The following is a 23,133-nucleotide window of genomic DNA, read 5'->3' as shown; positions in this document are numbered from 1 at the left end:
TCAGAAAGATGACAGACAACATGCATTACTTCCTGTCTTCACCTATCCACATTTGTTTAAAACAAATTAAAAAAACACCAAACACCACACTCTTGCAAGTTAGGGATCAAGAAATTCATTAGTTCCCTGTGAGTATTATTAAATATTTAGCAAAAAGTATACACTTTTCAGAAAACAATCCTCCCAAGTCTACTTATTCTCTCTTCACAAGAACAGAAGGACAGCACTATTAGCTTGTAAATTACTTGTTCCAGATTAAATTGTTTCTCATAGCAGAGGTACTATTTCCCTTCTCAAGCCAAATCTACTAGAGTGTCCTGTCTCCATCAGTTACTTCCCTTAGACACATGGAACTGTCCAAATTATTTTCAAATATTAGTATACATTGTACATGTCATAGTTGTAGGCATGTTAACCAATACTGGAAGGCATGCAAAACTCAATGCCAGACATCAAGGCATCATTGCAGAAAGTATGAGTGATATTCTTTTCTTGCATCTTTTCCTTGAAAGAGTTTATTTTCATTGCGCCTCTATCACACTCAATACATTCATGTTCTATTATTGTCCTCATTTACAACTACATCATTAGCAGTTTCACTATCCAACTGCTCAGAGCTAGTAAGTTTCATGAAACAAATTTTTATTTTGAGAATAAAATTACATATATCATCATAAAGACAGCCTTATGAATCTCACTTTAACACATGAGGAAGAAGTTTGTCAGTGTGTTTTCAAGTTAGCTTCTAGCAGCTTTTACTCCACACTAATATTTATAGCAGTGAATTTGGTTTAATCCCATGAAGTCTGCATAATTCTTAAAAAACAAAACAAAACAAAAAAAACCCCACACAACAAAACCGTTAAGACAGACTTTTGTGATAAATCACACAGCAGCAAAACCAGCCAGTAACATGCTAAAAACTCAATTAGCATCTTAGGTTAAAAGAGTTATTAGTTTGATAATAAGAACATATCTTTGCACGTATAATGAAGACATCCATTTTTATTACATTATGCTGAGTACTAACCATGAATTAGTGAGCCATTTAACCACTGAATATAGTAGTTTTGTGGAAAAGAAAGCAGGATCTCATTGCTGATTATTGAGAAAGGTAGGAGCAGGACTGCACCAGCTGAAACTGCTAGAGTGAAGGTGCTCAAGAACAGCCTGAAATTTAAAGAAATGCACCACTGTTACCACCAACATGCTCTGAACAAGGGGAAAAAGAAAAAGTCGTTAGCCTGTTAATTAGTGTCTGAAGGCAACACATTCTTACATAGTAAAGGGGCAGAAGAAACTTATTTCCACAATGTTTCACTTCTAAAAAGCATATTTTAAATACCAAATAGTTTACAGAATCCAGTAAAAATAATGAGTTTTTACCAACTACCATAATTACTCTCTGAGACTTATATACATTCAATTCCAATGTCATACACACATTAAATTATTGGAGTTCAAGGAATATGTTAACTCTCGTATTTCAGTTTTCATTACACACACAGTCAGAATGGGAAAAAAAAAAAAAAATCACTGTCTATACTCTTTTTACAAATTCTAAAATCAGGGCAGCTTGTAATTCCTAAAAAGTGAGTGCTATTCGAGTATCTCATAGGTTGGGGTTTTCTAATAGCTGTGAAGTCAATACAGAAAAACTGTCAGAAGTATTTCAGCTTTTTCTTTTTTAGATCCCAAATACAACTTACATCAAATGCCATCTTGTGGCATTAAATAGAACTGTTCTTTAAAAAGGCAAAAAAATAAAAATTATATTCTTACAGAACCAACCCAATGCTAGAATAAAATTAATTCTCAAAATTCCATGACAAAAAAAGATAAATTCTTCCTACAACAGGATTATCAGTAAGCTGCTTACAGAAAACGTACTTTTCACTAACAGTGTACAAGTCCATTGTTCATTGATACAATACTTACTAATTTTATTTTAAAAAAATATATACTCCTACATGATTTTGAGATAATTCTTCTTTTATTTAAGGATGTTTAAGTATTCTAAGACAGAATTATGAAGCCTAACACATTGCAGCCTTTCAAGGTGATACAGCAGTTTGTTTTCTCCCCAGTAAGTCCTGACAATTAAGCTACACAAAGAAATATCCATCTGCATATGTTTGAAAGTTACTGCTTTTGGGAAATAGCACACACACTTAAGGAACAAGAAAGCTTAGGCCAAAAGAGCAAGAAGCATTTTGTATTTGTAGCAACAGTTTTAATGAAAGGCTATTACTCTGTGGAAGTGCTAATCCTGCCTTACCTTGCTTTCACATTAAAAACACAATGTTTACAACTGATACTTGTTGCATTTTAAAGCTAAACTAGAAAATAGGTGTGCTGGTGGGGATAAGAGTTAACAAGACTCTTACACTCCTTGAATATCCGAAAAATTCAGAACGAGGCTAAGACCACAGATGCTACAAAAATCTTCAACTTAGAAGAGCCTTCCCTGTAGTCTTAAAAGCACAGGGGAGATGCTCCTCTACTTGAGAGGGAATCATTTCCTCATAGCATTCAAAAGCATGTATTTGTCTCTAGATCTGAAGTGTATCTTGTGGCAGTAACTATTTCAATTTTATCAGACACTACTGAGAGAAGCGTGCCTAAGATTTACATCATCTTTGTACATCTCTGAAGCTTGCCACAAATGTACAACTAACAGTGAACAGCTTGCAATGTTCTCGGCACTTTCCCAGGGTACAAAACAAATCAATAAAACGCTCAATGACCTCTCCTTACAAAGGGATGACGGTGCCACCACAGAAGAGCTAAGAACATTGAAACAAGCAACTCCACATGGTTTAGCAGATCATGTAACTGAGAAGGCAGCAACAGCTCACAGATCTTCAGACGTATTTATAACAGACAGTTTAACATCTAGCTTTACAAAGGAACAGGAAGAGGAGATGAGTTGCTGGCAGACCAACAGGTCTGGCAAGTGCCTGTCTTCCATTTGTTATCCTTTTTTAACCTTTTTATTTTCAATGATCAAATACAGATGTTTGCTTCAGGGTGAAATAACTTTTTTTCCAGGATCCACTGCCTCCTTGACAGGACTTCCACCAGCTACACCGAGAACTTAAAACAACCGCCTCCCATACAAACACCTACATTTTAGAGACCTAAACTTAGGTGCAGAAGTCTTGTATGAATTCCATCTCTTGTGTCAGGTGCTCATGCAATATTCTGGCCAACATCATGCTTATCAGGAAAGCCATGGGTGAAAAAAAGCCCGAAACCAAACTGTCTTGCCTCTTGTCATGCCTTTCACAATTCAAAGTACCACTTTGATTAAATCTTTTTCTTCTGCCCTCTAGCAATCTATTTGTTGCCACATTTATAATATACTGTTACTTATTTGCAAGAATAAAAGATTTCTATTCCAACAATATATAGAGGGAAAAAATCTGCTAAAAAGAGCTATACATACGATATTCTGTTAACGATGGCATCTTCATCCTCTTGCTCATCTGAAAATTAAATGACAGCAGGTTATATTCAATACTTAGTCATCTTTCCTCAAGCTAAAATATATATACATAGGCACAATCTTAATTTACAATCAAAGTTTAGAATTACTAAAAGAATTTATTAGCATCAATATTTTGCGAATGTTCATAACAAAAGAGAATATTCTTTCCTTTTTTTGCTTGTCTGAAGCTCCTTTCAAATCAATGTAACTATGAAGTTATTTCACTTTATTTAAATATGCAGATCAAAACTTCCTGGAAACATCTTCCAGAGGGCTCTACAGCAAACAAGCTTTCAGACTACTACTACCACCATGGCTGCTGCTACAAACTGTTCCTTTGGGCATCTCTGAAAGCACAGAGAGCAAGCAAGCTACTGCAGGAAAGTTCCACGGTCCAACTAACTACTATAAGTGCCTAAACAGAAGTTTCATTTCCAATATTAAGATCATTTTAAAAACTAGAAAGCATACCTAGAACAGCAGTGATGACCCCTTGGTTGCTTCCCTTTATTCATCCCAACTCCTGGGGATTTGGTGGTGGGGGAAGGAGAGTTGGTTTGGATTTAAAACACCATGACTGCCCTTCTGGTATTTCACATTTTAGCTCATTTTTGTTCACTTAGTCCTCAATTATTATTCCAACTTTTTGAAATCAACATCAACATTTAACTCAGAGGTCAATCAATAATGTAGCCTTCGTTTACCCTTTATACCCTTCTCTAGATATATCTGTACACAAATGTATGCATTTGTACATTTGAAATCATTTTGGAGTAATCTTTTATGTCTCCCAGGTTTTCCATTAGTGGTAACTCAATGTATTTTAAAATGTAATAATAAATAAAGCCAGGCATTTCAAGTTCTTAAAGAGTCATGCACACACTTGAAATAACATCACACTATTTTGAAATTCTCCTGTGAAAGTACCCTGAGTTATTGTTCTGGGGTTTCATGGGAATCTCATGCTGTTTTGAGAGACTAAGTCAAGGTCTCTTATGAATCATTCTGGCTAAAGAGCCTGTTGTAGAAACAACAGCTTGTCCTCAAAGAGTTCCAGACATGTTAACTCAGGAAGATCCTAGTAGGCTACAAAAGTTCATCTTAGTAAATGCTCGGAAAACTTTCATAAAGTCAGGACAGCTGCAGAGCAGTTCCTCTCACTAGGTGATAACATCAACTACCAGAAAGTAACAAAAGTGCCTGTATATCCAATAGTGTTTGTCAAACCCATTCCCCCTCCCTGCTCTTCCCTATCTCCAAGTGGTAGCAGCCTTGTAGTACCCAAAATACATACTGGGATCAGAAGACAGTATCCAACTTCCTTACTTTCCATGTTCAAAGAGATGTACTCTTTTTTTTTTTCCCAAGGTATTAAATTTCTTAAAGAGTTTACTTTTTTAAACACGAATCCAGTTCTATCATAACACAGGTCACTATAGCTCAATCAACAGTTTCTAGTAAAGTTCAAAGTGCCAAGATCGTCATGCATAAGAATGCTTCTCCACCGTGACTGTGACCGAGCACCAAGGGTGATATAAGCAGTCAAGAGTCAAAGATTCTGACATTTTATGCAGATTTTTATGCTATTTGTCTCTAGAAGAAACATAGAAGAAAATAACAGGTGTTGCTACAGAGTAGTTTCAGACAATATTTCCAAAGAATCATATACAGGATTATCCCAAGGAGTGGTGCGGTCATGAGCAACAGGTTAAGAACACTGAAGCAACTGTGCTTGAGCAAACAGGGCATGTTTAGAAGAAATCCAATACTTCCCTTCTGTATTACTGACAACTTTTTCACTTTACCAGCTAAAGCTCTGAACTTGATTCTTGTGCTAAAACACAGCCTGAAGATACTCATGTCAGCTTTTCCAGAATAAAAGGATCTAAAGGCAAGGGAAGCAGAAACATCTACTTGAAATTTTAACCTTTTTTCCCCTCTCTAAACAGTTTAGATTTAGAGCTAAAACAGAACAACTGATTGTGGAGATCCACACCACCTCCATAACAGCCACCAACTGTCATTCAATCGCAGAGTGCTAGCTACAGAACTCACTGATCCTTTTCCGAGATGCTTCAGTGCACTTCCTCCCTTGGTTAGCAATAGTAGAAGGAACACTGAAGTGGGAAGTGCCAGAGCAGGCACAAAGGAAGTGTTGGGAACTTGTGGCTCAGGGGAAAAGGGAGCAGACAGAAGGCAAGAGCAGCATATACAATTATATCAGTCTGGCAGCCTAAGAAACACTTTTGGTCAGAGAACTAGTTCTTCTGCTTTCCTTCTGGAGGCCAAAAGAAAAAGAATCAACTATTCACGTGAAAGACAAAATTATTTTTTAATATATTAAAAAGTCTGTGCTTACCTGCTTTCCTTTTATATCTTGTGATTATGAAGTAGGAAACTATGTAGAGAACAGCAAATAGGAGAAAACAGATCTAGGGAAAAAACAAATAAATGTTGCATTTATTAGGTTGTAAAAAAGTGCCTGTATTATAATAAGAATAAACAGAAAATCAAGTATCAACAATTTAAAATTTAATTCAGATCAACAAAAGTGTATTCTATGTAAATGTCAACACAATTATGTTTTATATCTTACTAACAGAAAGTTACATCCACAAGAACAGTTCAATTAGAGTACCAGGTATGGGATCAACTATGTGGCCAGCAAATTTTACTCTAAAATTAAGAAAAAAAGCCTCATTTACGGTGTGATTGGGAAAGGGCTGGGTTGGGTTCTTTTTTGAAGTTTAAATCCACTTGTGTTGTAAAAGTTATCATGCTTTGTACCCCCTTCACACATAAGGGTAATCATATTTTATACAATGGGCTCTTTAAGATCTATTTTGGGGTAAGCTATTAACATACATGGAAAACAAAAAGCAGTTATGTTTACTATTTCCATCATGTCTTGAAACAAACAAATTCCCAGCAACACCACACACAAGAGACTTATCTGCCAACAGTGGATGCTCAAGTGCAGGCTAGTCAAACACAGTGTTTCCTTTACAGTCAGAAGCCAAGGGCATAATTTCCCTCCTCATAAGGCAGGTGGCTTATTTAGGTCAGATGTACCTTGAACCCAGCATGACTTGCATCCAGTTGTTCCTAAGAGTTAGCATTACAATTCCAAACACCTATAAATATGCTGGAAATCTTGGGGGAAAGAAGTAAACCAAGAGGACAGGTTTAACCATCTGAGCCTTTGTGGGAAACAAAACAAGGAGGGGGGAAGGAACAGGGAAAAAGGGAAGAAAAAAAATTTATTTGCATCTGAATGAGGCACCCAACACTGCTTCCTCAATCTTGTTTGCTGATACCTATTAAAAACATGAGTCAGAAATGAAACAAGAACCAAGCGTCCCATTCCATGATGCTGTGGCCCTTGAGCTCCATGGGTACCTGAGCAGCCATAGAGAAGAGTTCTCTATGTACAGCAGCGTATTCTGCTGTTAGCTTGCAGAAAACAGATCACCTGTATGTCACAGGCTGAGAAGCCACCTGAAGTAGCCCAAACTGTCAAGATTCTTTTGCTTATGCACAATATTAGTAGCCACCTAATAAAGTCTTTACACACAGCAGTTAACCAACTGAATTGGGTAAGACTGCTGTAGCAGGTTTTACTATTAAATGAGTTTGCCATATTACCTGTATAAGGTTTGGGGGGGGAGGGTGTCCAATTGGCCCTGCCTGGATCTGCAATTCATAGTATCAGCACCTTAAACATGTTCTGCTTCTGTCTGAGCTTTATCTCCTTTGTGATCTGAAATTGCAAATACTTCACTGGGCCACATTTGATCTATTTCTTTAGTCAATCATTTAAAGATTTGTTGCCTTTAAGAACTCACTGTCTTGAAGTCGGAAAATCTACCCTAAGTGAAAGAGAAAAATGAAAGCAAAGGTAGCAATCTTAGCTTTTAAAAATTTACATCTAAATAAGCGTTTTGCATCGACCAGCAGAATCAGAAAGGGCGAAAAACATACTGTTCAATCAGTACATACTTTTAAAGGAATACTAATAAAAATAAATTAGGAGAGATCTTTTGTGTAGACTGATATTCTAGCTATAAAAAACAAAGTGCAGCCAAGTGTTTGTGTGGCATTTGAGTGCCTACAACTGCCCTACAGAAGTCTCCCAGAAGTATCACAGAGCCACAGGTCTGCAAGGGGCAACAAAGCTCAGTCTCTCTTCAGGCAACACACAGCAGTGATAACCCGAAATACAGATGCTGAAAATTAGATTTCATAACTAGATCTCTGAATTCAACTACTGCATCTGAATAGGGTCCACAGCTTCAACTTTTCAAAGGATGCTTCAAAAAGGTTTTGATAATCATTTAAAAAAAAAAAATCTATTAATAATATTTAATTAAAAAATACACTGATATATTTTTTAATCAGGAAGAACAAAATAAATTGAGAATAGCCTTGGATTTTCAGAGTACTCTGACACAGACTGTCCTGTCAGCATCAGAAAACACAATGCCAGTGCTGAAAGACAGTCCTCCTCTAAGTTTCCAGTTCCTCTGAAAACTAGACCAAGGCTACGGAGAGAGACATCTAATTTTAGGCATCCACTTTTGAAAATCAGGTATCACATATACAGGTCAGTAAAACCCTTTACAAATCTGCCAGACTCAAAGATAAAATTAAGCCACAAATTAGTTTAACTCTATTTAAAACAAGAATAAAAATTACCACAATCTTGTTTGTATCTTCAAATAAAATAGATAACCTTTATTCTATCTGTGATAACAAAGTTACAATGAAAATGTGGATCTGTACTTATAAGGTACCACAGAGATAACCGAGATATTTTGAGGTCACAGCAGATGAAAGCTGCCCAGTAATATGAACTGTCAAATACTGTATTCCTAGTTTTAGATGATAGCTACTTCACAACTCAGCAATAACGGGTAACTATATATCTTGGTGTAATTATCAGTCTACTTCTGTCAGAATTGAGAACAGTTTTGTAAATATTTCATGAAATTTATTGCTGAAAATTCACGTAATTTTAAAGTTATCAGCAAAAAGTAAATTCTAATCAGTGAAAGTTTTAGGATCTTAATAAAAGGTAATTCATAAATTAAAATTCTTTCATAACAACCAAAACAAGCCAATAATCAAACTCAGAAATATCACTTCAATCTCAACTCACTTATGATCCTGAAGTGTTTCTAACCATGCATTCTGAAGAGCTTTCAAAAGGGAACAGCAAAAGCCAGCATCCTAACTATTTTTAGAGTGGAACTCAGTTAAGTTGGGGAAAAGGAATGTGTTGCCCATCACAGCCAAAGAATAAGCTCCACTGTCATGTCACGCTGCTATCCTGGGTTCTTACTCCTCATAATGCTCTTTGTTTCGGGATATTTTTGTACTGCAGAAAACATACAGCCCTTGTTTGTATTTGTTCTGCCTTAAGTTTATGTTTCTCAAACATGAATGCAATACTCCAGGTACGGCCTTATGGCTATATGTAACAGCACTAAGCCTTTCTTTCTGTACTGAAAACTGTATTGGGTTTGCAAGACAGTTTTGTTGGTGGGGGGCTACAAGGGTGGCTTCTGTAAGAAGCTGACAGAAATTTTCCGTGTCCGAAGGAGCCAATGCCAGTCAGCTCCAAGACAGACCCACCACTGGCTACGGCTGAGCCCATCAGTGACAGTGGTAGCACCTATGGGATAACATAGTTAAGAAGTGGGGGGAAAGAGCATAACTGCAGCAGGAGAGAGGAATAGCCCTGCAGACACCCAGGTCAGGGCAGAAGGAGGGAAGAAGGTGCTCCAGACACAGAAGCAGAGATTCCCCTGCAGCCCATGGTGAGGCAGGCTGTGCCCAGCAGCACATGGAGGCTCTCAGTGGAGTACATACCCACCTGGAGCCCTTGGAGGACCCCACACTGGATGAGGGGGGATGACCAAAGGATGCTGTAACCCCACAGGAAGCCCACTCTGGAGCAGGCTCCTGGCAGGACCTGTGGCCCCATGGAGAGAAGAGCCCATGCTGAAGCAGGTTTGCTGCAGGACTTGTGACCCCACATGGGACCCATGATGGAGCAGCCTGTTCCTGAAGGACTGCACACCACGGAAGGAACCCACGCTGGCACAGTTCATAAACTGTAGCCTATGGGAAGGACTCATGTTGGAGAAGTTCATGGAGAACTGTCTCCCATGTGAGATGCTCCACACTGGAGCAGAGGAATAGTGTGAGGAGTCTTTCGTGAGGAGGAAGGAGCAGCAGAGCCAATGTGTGATGAACTGACCACAACCCCCATTCCCCATCCCCCTGCACTGCTGGGGGTAAGGAAGTAGAGAATCTGGGAGTGAAGTTGAGCCTAAGAAGAATGGAGGGCTGGGGGGAAGGTGTTTTAAGGTTTGGTTTCTTTCTCATTATCCTACTCCGATTTGATTGGTAATAAATTAATTTCCCCAAGTTGAGTCTGTTTTGCCCATGATGAAAATTGCTGAATGATCTCTCCCTGTCCTTATCTCAACCCAAGAACCTTTTGTTATATTTTCTCTTCCCTGTCCAGTTGAGGAGAGGAGTGATAGAGCAGCTCTGGTGGGCACCTGGTGTCCAGCCAGGATCAATCACCGAAATATTTCAACACATTAATGTGAGGATCATGCTAGTAACTTAGCATTATCCTCCAAATGCTGAATCCTTCCATGCAGCCCTCCCCAGCTGCTTCCAGCAGAGCAGCTCTCAAGTTACAGTAGAAACTTGTTTTTTAGGGTTCAGGGTCATCACCATGTCTTTTAAAAACCACGCCTTAATTTCACACTGCATCTATGACTTCAGGGTGATCAAGTCCTTTCTGCACCATGTTCTAACCCTCCTCTGCATTAACTACATCTCCTAAAGGATTGGTTCTGGGAGGGGTACAACTGTTATAGGACAGTATAATTTTAATGTATTTTTTTGTGTTCTCCAATCCACACCACTCAGTAACTGAAAACAAAATGCATGGATCCTATGCTACATCTAGGGGCTCCCTAGCACATTAAGTCTTCAAACCTGGACCATGTAACTCATGAGTATCTCTTTGCACAGGTGAAATACAACATCTGGTAGGACAAGCAAAGAAACCTGTCTTTCCCTAGAGCGTGACCAGCAGGTCGAAGGAGGTGATCCTGCCCCTCTACTCTGCTCTTGTGAGACCTCACCTGCAGTATTGTGTGCAGTTCTGGTGTCCTCAACATAAAAAGGACATGGAACTGCTGGAACAAGTCCAGAGGCAGGCCACAAGGATGATAGCAGACTGGAGCACCTCCCGTAAGAAGACAGGCTGAGGAGGTTGGGGCTGTTCAGCCTGGAGAAGGCTGCGTGGGGACCTAATAGTAGCCTTCCAGTATCTGAAGGGGGCCTATAGGGATGCTGGGGAGGGACTCTTCATTAGGGACTGTAGTGACAGGACAAGGGGTAATGGGTTCAAACTTACACAAGGGAAGTTTAGATTGGATCTAAGAAAGAAATTATTTCCTGTGAGGGTGGTGAGGCACTGGAATGTGTTTCCCAGGGAGGTTGTGAGTGCTACATCCCTGGCGGTGTTCAAGGCCAGGTTGGATGAAGCCTTGTGTGGGATGGTTTAGTGTGAGGTGTCCCTGCCCATGGCAGGGGGGTTGGAACTAGATGATCTTGAGGTCCTTTCCAACCCTAACTATTCTATGATTCTATTCTATGATTCACTTCAGAAAGGAAGCGCTTTCTTCTCCTGCTTAGATTACACACTAGACATGCCAAGAAAGGCTACTTCTGGAGATGCATGGCACTACATTCTTAGGTATCTTGTATCCAATTCTTCCATCGAGTCATACTTTTGAATCTGTTATCCAAAGTCATCCAAGTATGATCCATGTCATACCCTTGGATCTGTACCAGACAGCTCTCAGTTCCTGCGAGAATAGAGCTGCAGATAAACTGCACGCATTTCAGCTCGTAACTATGTGCTTCTAAGGGGCTGGCACTGAAGAGCCCAGCATTAAACACAAGAAAGTCTGAACTAACTCAAATTACATAGTACTTATCTCACTGACACTTATTAAAGAACAGCTGACACTAATTTGCCCATGTGGATGATCTTTAAAACTTTGGCACTGAAATCCATGCCTCAGATTGGTAAAGCAACTTCTGTTGCAAACGCTGGAGCTACACTTTCATGCTAAGAAAGTACATCCTCAAAATGCAGAAGATTCTCTCCCCTCCTCCCTTCTGCACAAGATACAACCATCTTTCACAACTGCAATTTGTGTGTGCTTTAAAAGTTGCATTTTTTGTGTACAGAAAGATCAACAGCTTTTATTTACATAGCACAATATTCTTCCCAACTATTATGCAGGAAATACAGCTGTATTTTATACTAGGTAAAAAGCATATAGCTGCATTGCCCAATAACTGTTAAACACCTTACAATCCATGTGCCCTGGCAGCAAGTGCTCAAAAGAACATCCTGGGCTATACTACCAGAAACAAAGCCAATAATCATGGGAAGTAATTATCTCTTTCCAGTCAGCATTCATCATGTCACATGTAGCTCCTGCATCCAGTTTTGAGCCTCCAATGTAGTAAAGACATTGGTAATTGCAGCAAGGAAGATCACCAAGATGTCAGAAGGCTCGAACACTGGCCTGGTGCAGACAGGCTGAAGGACCTCAGTTTGTTCAACCTAAGTACAACAAGGCTTCAGGAGGACCTGATAGTAGCAAGCTGGTACTTGTGAGAGGGTCATTAAGAAGACAGAGCTGGGCTCTTGAAAGCAGTGCTCAGTGGGAGGATGAGACTGCAGGTAAGGAGAAATCCCCTCCATGAGAAGGGCCATGCAGTGGAACCAGTTGCCCAGAGGTTTTCAAGCTGTAAGTAACCCAGACCAACACTGCAGATGATCCTCCTCCAAGCCAGAGGCTTGGGTCCAGTCAGCTTTCTTTTCTATTACCCTGAATAAACTACCAGCATTAGAAACTTTGCCACCTCATAGTTTACATCCTTGTCCAGGTCATTTATAAATGTGTTTCAAAGTTTTAGTGTAAGCATAGGCCCCTATAGGACTGTGTCAAGGATGTCCTCCCACTACAAAAAAGCTAAACATCTTCCAGAACAACAAGTTTTAGCAGTAAGGAACCACCACAGAAATCCTATGCAGAAAGAAGCCACAGACCTTAGTAATGTTCTTTGATGTAACACACTTCCGAGCACAAAGCACAGGTTCAAGATTTCCACTTGAAATGCATCAAAGCAGAGAAGTGATCATTTCCTCCCACTTGACTGGATACTAATGTTTAAAATAGGGAGAAGTAAATCTGGAGGAGCAAATGAGTGACAATGAAAAAAGTGAACAGCATTTTACTATGCTGTGTATGAAATGAAAGATCAAGAAGCTCCAAAAAAAATAAGGGATGGAAGGAAATAAAGTGGCTACATCAGTATTAAAACAAGAAAGTTACTGCTACTACATGCACCAGCATTTTGATTCAAAGGAGATGCCAAAAAAAAAAGCAGCTACAGACATAATGAAGACCATCTCCACTTCTTACAGCTATTTTAGAGAACGTGCCCTTTTCCCTAACTAGAAGAGTCGGCACAGAGAAAAGAATGGTCACTGGGTAACACCACCTTGTAGAATACATCTAAGAACATGTTTAAGAGTTGAAAACGGAACTGTTAGTGTTTTGCTTGATCATGATTACTACCTACAGAAAAGTACTAATGTTGCACTTCTGGGTTTTAATTTCTATAATAGAAAACAACTAAACATAGCATCATACACCCATCTCTTACTGCTGTCACGCTGCTGAAGTATTTTAATGGCCACTGAAATGCCACAGGACAACTAAAAAACATCCTCCCACTGTCCCACTTGGCAACTCCTTTTGTTTACTCATGGAAAGGATGGCAGGAATAAAAAGCAAGAAATACAGGTACGGACAAGCAGTTCTGCTCTAACAACTCCATTATCCCATTGACATGTAAAAAGCACATAAATCCACCTGATTTGGATGTGTCAACAGTAGGTTACCTATAACAGACTATGCACACTAAATAAAACTATTTTTAAAAAACTCTGAGCTCTGTGGGTAGATTAAGTTCACTCTAATCCAACCAGCCTTATACACAGCATGACACACTAAACTCAAGCTTAGGATAAAATGATAAATACGTCTGATGACTACAGATTGATTTTACTCATTGACACGGCCCTCCACACCTATGATCTCCCTACATCTATGGTCTCCTCTAAGGACTCCTCCCCGGCGTAAGATCTGTGCAAAAGTGGTTGACCGACTTTTATTTGCTGGTTCCCAAGTCATGAAGAAATCGTAAGTGGTTCAGAAGCTTTGGTGCCTAGATTTGTTTCTCTAGGAAAAAAAAAATCCAGGATATAACAGAAAGTACAAAACATCCCAAAACATATTCCGTGTGCTAAATAGTGCTCAGCTGAAGATAAAAACCAGCTTCTATAGCCCTTCCAAAGATTGCTTCCATACTTCATCCACTTAAAACTACTTTTAAGTTAACTTCACCAGCAGCAGAGCCGTAGTTCAAACTAATGCAGGAATTCAAAGGAATATATTAATTCATTAGCTTTTTACACTCCTTTTTGTATACTTAATAGGAATGGTTTTATGTTGCTAGGTAAACAGGGAAAAAAAAGGTTAAAAATGTGACGACACTTTCACAACACTTGGTAAGAGATATCTCTGTTCAGGGTACTGTATTTTATAAATACTAATACACACAAAAACTTCCTGCAAGTAATTTTTATTTAACCTCTACAGGCTACAGCAATGCCATTAAAATTGGATTCAAGAATATTTTTCAGCATTAGCACAAGACTTGAAAACACCCTCTAGAATTAGCACCAATGACACCAACCTAGATCCTGCTAACATTCTGCCACTGAATGAAAGTATTATTCAACATTTTACAGCCAAGCTGTAATAATGGGTTATATTAAAACTTCACAGTCTTCCATTAAAAATTCCTTTTAGAAAAAATAACCTCAAAAGTCCCTTTAATACAAACTGCGTAAACAATTTATATTAAGGCTGCTTCTTTGGCTAATATTAATTTCCAGGACAAGGTGCGTAACTATTTTAGAAGACAGAGCTAATGAACTCTCTCATCCTAACTCATAAACATCCTCTTCCTTGTCTTCTCATACATACATACCGAGGAAATTTTAAGTAGCACATCTGTTTTTTTCACCACCCCTCCCAAAACACAAACATACTTAAACTACAATACTTGTACGCTTTCATAAGCCTAACCAATTATGCAGATTCTCTACTGGACCTAAGTTATCACAGCGTTAAACTTGACAAGTATTTTAGACATGCTGCTATTGTCAAACTCAACACAAACTTATTAGCATCAGTTCTTCCCATCAGCTAAACATGTTAAAAACGGAAAGTGCAGTTGGGTAATGGAAAAACTGGGATATTCAAGGTATAAACAGGACTTAAAACCAACAGTGAAACTGGGAAGCACCACATATCAATTACAATCATGGAGCCTAACACTGGAAACCTCACCACTATACGCCAAGAAGGCAAAAGGGAAAAATAATCACACACATATAGTGTTTCTATCCTCTGTATATAAAACTCAGCCATATGTTAACTTCAATGACATCTATAGACACACTACTGGCTGTGGAAAGCACACCTGATATGGAAATAGAAGGGACAGAAATAAAGTTCCATAGAATAGTATTTTCCAGTTATTCACAATTTTGAAAGCCAAATTAATTTCAAAGTAGTAAAATATTAAAACAGTACAAGTAATGGACTCTACAAACCATGCTGGTGATTGTTAGAAAACCTTTATCATATTCAGTTAATCGAGAAACCAGAAACCCTGTGTGGAAAGCAACCCAGCAGCACTATACATATTCAAAACCAGGTTGATGAAACATCAACAAGAGTTCTGTACCCATCTTTATGACAGTAAACTGGGCCCCAAAGAGGCCCCAGGAAGCATGAAGCAATTTCACTTGTTACGTGAATGACTAATAAGGGCTTACAGGAGTAACTTAGTCCAGGTCATCTCTCTCCAGGTGTATGCATACCTTTTGGAGAGATGTAACATCTAAGGCTGTTGATGATTATATGCATAAAACCAAACTACAAACATGACTTTCAAAGTCTCCCCTCTTCCTGTGTTATAAGCTATGTAAAGTCTTGCACATTAACATTGCAAACAAGTCAGTGTCCCTAGTCATTTGACAGTACATGTTTACAGGAAAGCTACAGTGGTTTTCAAAGTAAGGGGGAGGGTGTGGAGAAAATAGAGAGTATTGCAGAAGTTAAGACTCTCTTAACAAGAGTCACCATGAGGATAAATACCAAATTAAACAGGGGAGGATGAGAGACGGGAAAGGAGTACACTGCAGTAAAAGTCACTTACATAACCTTCAAATAAAAGCGGTAAGATTATATTGAAGTAAATGTTTCCTCTAGATAGTCTTCCTTAACCTGAATTTCTGTCACCAGAACCAAACTCACTTTCATTATAAATTCACTTATACTTCAAATTCTCCCTCTGCTCTGACACTACCACCATCTACTCCGTTACTCTGCTCTATGCTTCACCCACCCCTCAACCCTCCTCAACATCTCTGAAAACCCTTCTTTCCAGAGGGTCTTGTGCTTCTGAATTCAATCACACTCAGCACCCCTACATCACAGCAGAGATTGAGATGCTCGTTGCAACCCTATGATCACTTAGTTACATCCTGCCAGCATACCCAGTCTCTCTACTACAGGACCAGCTACCCAAACAAAATCCAAGACGGGTATGTTTGCCTGTGGTCCTGTAATCAATAGCTGAGTTTGTTTACTGCATTTTCCCTTTCTCATTAGGTTTTCTCAAATCTAATTTACATCTTAATTAAATGTTCCTAAACAGGTGCCTGTACCTTACATAAAGCGTGTTGCCCTTTTGGTCAACTGCTACCACAAAGAAACACACTAGTGTTCAAAAGGAATTATTTTCAACTATAACTAATAGCAACTTTTTACACTTAAGCCTTTCATGCTTATTATACATAAACAGAAAAAGCAGAACTCTCCAAAAGTGGTTCCTGCTGTGGGAATAAGCATCTGTCTATCTACTTGTTTTGGCCAAGTATTTGGAGATGCCTACTCAATCCAGATGGATGCACCAGTGCTGGTCCTCAGGACCAGCAGCCAGAAATGGACTCATCACTTCTTCGAGTTCAGTACAGCACCTATGTTTACTTGTAAAGGTAGTTTTTTTTAAACGACAAAAGGTTACCAACATTTTATATATCTACGTTAAATGTGCACCACTCCTTCAGCCTTATATCTCATGCCACTATCACAAATACTCCTTTATTCAGTTACAGTTCTTTTCCAAAAGACTTAAGAAAGAAGCAGCAACACTGAGAAAGCTCAGCAAAGTTGTTTTTGAGATATAAGCCATTTAAGATGCAAATTACTCTTCAAGTTTTCAGCATATGAGTAAAAATAAACAATGAAATGCATCAACTTTATGGACTAGAAGAAACTTGCGAAAATATTCAGTCAAGAACATTTTGGTATTTTAAATAAGTTTTTTCTTTAAAATCATCTATGCTTCTAATCAGCATTTTCTTCTTTGCCCACTATCAGAATACCATCACTTGTGGCATAAAAAAAGAGTCTGTGAAGATTACAATTTTTATCTGGGGCATAAATCTAAGGAGGCAGAACTGATCAGGAACAAGAGCACTACCAACAGGAGTACAATGCTCAAATCAGCTTTCTCTGTTTACAGCCCTATAGGAAAAAAATGCCAGCAGTAACCACACTGCACTCGTTCATACAGAAGAATCCTGAACACCTCTCTATCCCAAAATAGGAAAAAAGGCACAAAAATAAACCAGAGAAGTAAACAAAGCCATGACACAGTTCCAACTACCTAAGAAGGCCTTCCTAAACTGCTAGATATTATTTTTAGGTTCAGATTTACACCGACATACTCAATAACCACCATATCATCTGTAAAAATAAATAAATATTAAAAGTGGGATGCTTAAAAAAAAAAACAACCTTCTTGTACAGGGAACTGCATTAAGAAGTAGAGAAACTAAGTTTTTCCAAAAATCTGGTATCTGAAGACTACACACCTGAAAACATTTAGTCCTTCAAATGGACGCATCTGTCATTAATCATGAAACTACATATTACACCCATTTCAACATCTGCCTGGACTTGCAAGAAGCAATTAGAGTTATAACAGCACTTTTGTATTTGGACTTATTGTACTAAGACTGATATTTATCATGACATATTTAATGTAATTAAGTCATTTCCAAATATACTATGCTTGTTCTTAAGCTTTCTACCTAATAATTCTAGTGTCACTGAATTATTTTCTTGCGTAGTTTCCCACACTACAAATACAAGCACACTGTATTTATTTTGCCAAGAAAACCTCATAACCAAGTGTGTGTGTATATTTTTATAAACTCAAAATCCTATATTTTATAAATGGAAAAAGAAGATCAAAAAGTAGACCTAACTTTTAAAAATACAAACTAATATTGCAGAGCAGGAGACTCAAACTTGAAAAAAAAAAAAGAGTCTAAGAATATTCTAAAAAGTAAACCCAGGGGAATATAAAGAGACTGACCCATTGCACTTACTTGATTTGCATTTGAAATTAACAGTTCACAACAATACAAGTGGAAAATGGAACAATTATGTTGTATAAACAGACATAATAGCAGGACACAAGGGAAAAGCAGTTCCCTAAAAGCTTAAATATATTGCATGGATGTGTGACATTGAAACAAGCTATAAACGAATCTAGAGGGTCAAGAAAGGCAAACTAATTAAGTGTACAAAAATAACAGATAGTATCAGACTAGCACAGAACACTGTCTGCCCTTTACAACTCCTCCATAGGAATGCTGACAAGTACAGAACACAGACACTTTTCTACATTTTGTAACCAACTAAAGCTGCTTTTCGGAAAGATGCCTCTTTTAGTTAGAATGTATGACTCCAGCTTTATTAAAGTCCAGGCTTCCATTGACTTTGAGCAAGCTCACAGCTGTGCCATGTCTCTTATACTAGCTCATCAGTTCTCAGTCTCCATGTTTACTTTACTGAATCTGAATTTTAAAGTTCATACAAGTCTGAAAAAGTCTGAAACTGGGTGTTTCCAGTAACTATTCCAAACAACAGATCCTCAACATCACAGTTTCACATTTGAAAAGTCATGCCAAAACTAGACTAGGGAGTTAACCTTCTGTTATAAAAGATCATCCCCATGAAGCACCGAAATACAAGGCAGATTATTTTCTTGCAAACAGCCACCCTCTTGGAAAAAACAGGTACCACACAGACACTCCAAATGAGGTCAAAAGTAAATGGGCCAGAATAAAATTAAGCCTTAAAATCACAGACAGTGACCTCAAAAGCAGATGAAGGATTTATTAAAAAAAAATAATAGTAATGTTTTACTACCCTTGCTCATAACATGTGCCCTGCTATAAACATGTCTCAGAAGCATTTGTCTTTTCAAGGTGGGATTAGCAGAAGCTGGTGCCTACAGAAAGCGACAGGCACCACCAGCAGAAGGGTAACGAGCCTTTAATTTCTGTTATGTAACACAACTTCATGGAAAACCCTGTAGCTCGCCAGTTCAGAGAACAGATGAAACAGAAATGAAGCACTATGCTGAAGTTAAGCCTAGTGTGCCCTGAGGACTCCCATCAGAAAGCACAATCTAGAAATTCTTGAATAGATTGAAAGAAAACAGAACATTCGTAAAAGAAAAATGAAAAAGGTTTTTCTTTAAAATCACATCAACTTCCTTTGATTTCTCTTCACTCATGAATGTATCATTTTAGCTTCCAGTAAAGATTCTGCCACACAGCCAGGTCTCCAAAGACAATACTACCAGATATTGCAAGTTTGACTTCTTACAGGCACATAGAGGTTTCCTCCACTGTAATATTACACAACAAACGTAAGTCTTTCTATTGATGACCCCACTGCCCCCTGCCCACCTGCAGCTTGAATGAAAGTTGTGTGCATGTGCCAGAAAGTGGAATATGCTCCCTCCTCAGCCAAGGGGATGATGATTATATCCACTACCCACACAACAACTGTATATCTGCATATTTTAAGAAATTACATTCACCATGTAACTTCATGACCAGCAAGAGCAGGAACGATTAGGAGGAGGTGGTATCATAATGGTACATGAAAGCAACATGCTCCATGTACTTGTTACGCTTAAAACTAACCACAAGTGTAATCATAATTGCAATATGCTTCTGCAGCTATGTGAAAGCCACAAGAAGGTTGTGTACTCAGCTGTGGATAGCAGCAGTTTATACATTCATAAAACCCTGCGGTCTTCCAACGCAAATTAAAGACAAGATCACAACTGTACCAATGCATGGTTTAAAAGGCAAAATTGTAATTATTATCCCCACTGGTTAAACAAAACCATAGATGGCTTGTCATCAATATTAAAGACCAAAGTACAGTTTCAAGAGCAAGAATATTCTGCCTCCGTTGTCCAAATAAAGCAACACTGCACCTCTAAAACAAGTTATTGATGTCTTATGTGATTTCTTACATGACTACACCAACAGGAAGAGTTTGCAATTGTTCTAGAGGGACTGAAAAAGCTTTAGAGAAGTAGCTGCAGTACAGATGAGCTAGTTCTTTAAGAATTTAATAGACCTTCAGTCTTTGTAACAGTACCTGCACAGAACCATTCCTTCAGAATTAAAAGTGTGCATCTTGCTAGGTACAAAAGCAGAATATGTAACATACAATGTATTGGAACGAGACTCTGGTGGACATGAGGAGACAATACACAAAGAAATACAAATGAGAAAACAGACACTAGCAGAAAGACAAATGCTAGCACCCAGAAGAGATGAACAATTTGTGAATACACCTGAGTTTTCACAGCACAAAGATGATTAAAAATGCTTAAAGAATTCTTTACCAAAAGAAGCATTTTTTTTCTTTTTTACGCCCCTCCACCACTCACAGCTCTCACTACATATGCTACATCCACTCACAGAAAAGTGAGGGCCCAGAAAATCTCCTAAAGTAACAGTTCTCTTCATACAGCCTTGTTTTGCGCTCCTCAGAAAAACATCCCAGAAATATAATAATTCACCAGAACAAAGAAGGTCTTACTATGCAGATTTGTAAAATATAGAAAAGAAATTAATACACTAGGGATCCAACCAAGTCTCTGTTAACAAATAACCTTGCCGTAGGCCTGCATAAATCAGTTAAAAGCGGTATTTAATATTGACAGTATTAATACAACTAAAAATACTTAAGGCTGAACTATGAAAAAAATATTTTAAACTGAGAAATCCATTATTCTTTATACAGCATTAACCGCAAAGAGAGTGCAACTACCCAGCTCAGTTAGGGCAGCACGTGCATAACAGGCGACACTGCGTGTCTCCTACGTGCAGCGTGTATTTCCTTTCTTGAACTGAAGCAGAAGAGAAACAAACCCCATCAAAACACCTCTATCAGCTTTGAACAGTCCTGAAAATAATTATGAGGCAGTCAAAGAGGAAACCACAACAGCCCCATCCAAGTGCAAGTAAGGTGTAGCGCTGCACTTGACCACAGAAGGTTGAGGAAGATGGGACAGCCCACACACTGCTTATGAGCTCTGTATTGCTCCACTTGGAAAGCATAAAGCACGCAGCAGCACTCAGAATGCTATGACAGCTCAGGATAAACCTAAGGTTACTCACACATCCGCTGCGACAGCGCAGCAAAAGAGAAGAGGATCTTAGAATCACAAGCAATACTATGAAATCCCACGCATACCTTACCACCACCCAGGCTGTACCTGAAGGCTGGGGTATTGAAGACATAACAGAGTGCACAGGAGAACATTCAGAAGCACACCTATGCCCTGCATGTATACACAGCCGGGGTAAGTGCTGAGGTCCCCATCAGCCAGCCCCCACGGCCCCGCACACCCATCCCGGCGGGAGATGCACGCACAGCTATGCCCACAGGGGACACGCCACCGGGTCAGCCTGGACGCAAGAGCTGGGGCGAGGGGCGAAGCAGCGAAGGGCAGGCAACGAGAAAGGGACAGAGCGGGACAACCCCACGGCTGCTCGGCAATGGGGCCGAGGGGGAAACAGGGGAAGGGAGAAGAACGAGAGGTGCGAAGAGTACAGCACGGCGGGGGGGGGGGGGGGGGGGTCCCGCGGCAGCGCGGCCTCCGGGGCACCGCAATGACAGGTCAGGGAAGAAGGCAGGAGGGGGACCGCTCAGCCGGGGAGGGCGGGGGTCAAACGGAAGGGTCGCAGAGGCACGGCGGTGCGCGGGCGGTGCCGCCTACCGTGTACTCCCGCACTTGGCTGTGGAAGTTCTGCTCACGGATCGTCACTTCGTCCGCTTCCATCCTTCATAGTCCCGCGGCCCCCGCGCGCAATGGCGCCCGCCGCCGCCGCGCCTGCTCCTGCCCTCCCGGCGGCAGGCGAGCCACCATGGCCAGCGGCAGCGCCGGCTGCTCCCCCGGGCCCCGGCGGCGGCTGAGCGGCCTTGGCAACGGCGCTAGCGGATAGCTCCGCCGCTCTGTCACCGTCCGGCGAGGCGCCGAGCCGCACGGAACACGGGCAAAACCGCCTCACCCCTCCTGCTGCTGCGTCACCACGCAGCGCCGCCGCGCGCAGCCCGGGGGAGAGGCGGGGCTAATGGGGAGGCGTGGTCAAGCCGCCCTGAGGCGGGGGAGGGGAGATGGGCGGGGCTTAAAGTCAGGGGCGCGGCTGGCCGGAAGGCGCGGAGGGGGCGTGGCGGGAGGGCGTGGCCAAGGGAGCGGTATGGGGAGCGGTATGGGGAGCGGTATGGGGAGCGGTATGGGGAGCGGCGGAGCCCACCGAGGGTCTTCACTCACCTCAGGGGACTGGGAGAACGCAGTCTTCACTCTAAATGCACCAGAACGTATAGTCTGAAAGATCGTACTTACCTTAAAACTAGTGCTCCGCTTGTCTGGAGCAGCCTTTTGTCACCGAGTGGTTTCTCCTAATGACTTGCTGTGCTGGGTTTTGGCTTAGTGCGGTACTACAGAAGCACAGTCTTACAGTTGTTCCCAATTCCCCCTGTACACACAGGCAACTTCCTTTATTCCTGAGGTTGCAAGTAGATCAACTGTCTAAATATACACATACAACCTGATAATCTCGGACACATTATAAATTATAGATGGTGCTTATTTCTATCCAAATATGCAACATTATTCCAAGGAAGTTTCAAAAATTAATTTCATCCTTCTCTGCCTATTTATATCTATTGATATACATCATATCCGTGCCAATTACAATATATATTGTACTTACTTCCCAGCCTCTGGCCCATTTGCTTGGTTAAAAGCAGACAGAGAAGTATTCATTAAATTTTAGAGTCAGCAAAACTAATGTTTGACTATTTAATGTACTTCTCATAGTTCTGAATGGATGCAGAACTTCCTTCAGCTCGATATGGCCCTGGTCTCATCCTTGTTCTTTTGATACTTGTGAAGGTACAGACAAGTACATACAATTTGCAGGCAGAGCAGCATCACGGGTGTGAGAGGTCAGAGGTGTGTTGTCACTCTCTCCCTTCCTGAAGCCCACTGCTTGAGGTGGGAGACTT

The 23,133-nt window shown here is 40.1% G+C and overlaps 1 protein-coding gene across 2 annotated transcripts in view; it reads right to left on the bottom strand.

Moving 5' to 3' along the window:
• Positions 1–22,141, bottom strand: part of LMBR1 (limb development membrane protein 1) — a 79,636-nt gene extending 57,495 nt beyond the window's left edge. Inside the window, exons 1-4 of one of the 2 annotated variants that reach the window (XM_065666804.1) lie at positions 21,842–22,141; positions 5,850–5,922; positions 3,449–3,488; positions 1,031–1,170 (exon numbers count right to left, since the gene is read on the bottom strand). In XM_065666804.1, coding sequence (XP_065522876.1) covers positions 1,031–1,170; positions 3,449–3,488; positions 5,850–5,922; positions 21,842–21,904 — 316 coding nt within the window. In that variant the 5' untranslated portion in view covers positions 21,905–22,141. The remainder of the gene's footprint in view (positions 1–1,030; positions 1,171–3,448; positions 3,489–5,849; positions 5,923–21,841) is intronic. The other variant, XM_065666805.1, reaches the window with a different exon arrangement.
• Positions 22,142–23,133: the final 992 nt, after the last annotated feature.

This window comes from Lathamus discolor, chromosome 2 (genome assembly GCF_037157495.1).
Source record: "Lathamus discolor isolate bLatDis1 chromosome 2, bLatDis1.hap1, whole genome shotgun sequence".
Lineage (NCBI taxonomy): Eukaryota > Metazoa > Chordata > Aves > Psittaciformes > Psittacidae > Lathamus > Lathamus discolor.
Note: the sequence above shows the minus strand (reverse complement) of the source record. Positions and strands in the feature narration are given on the sequence as shown.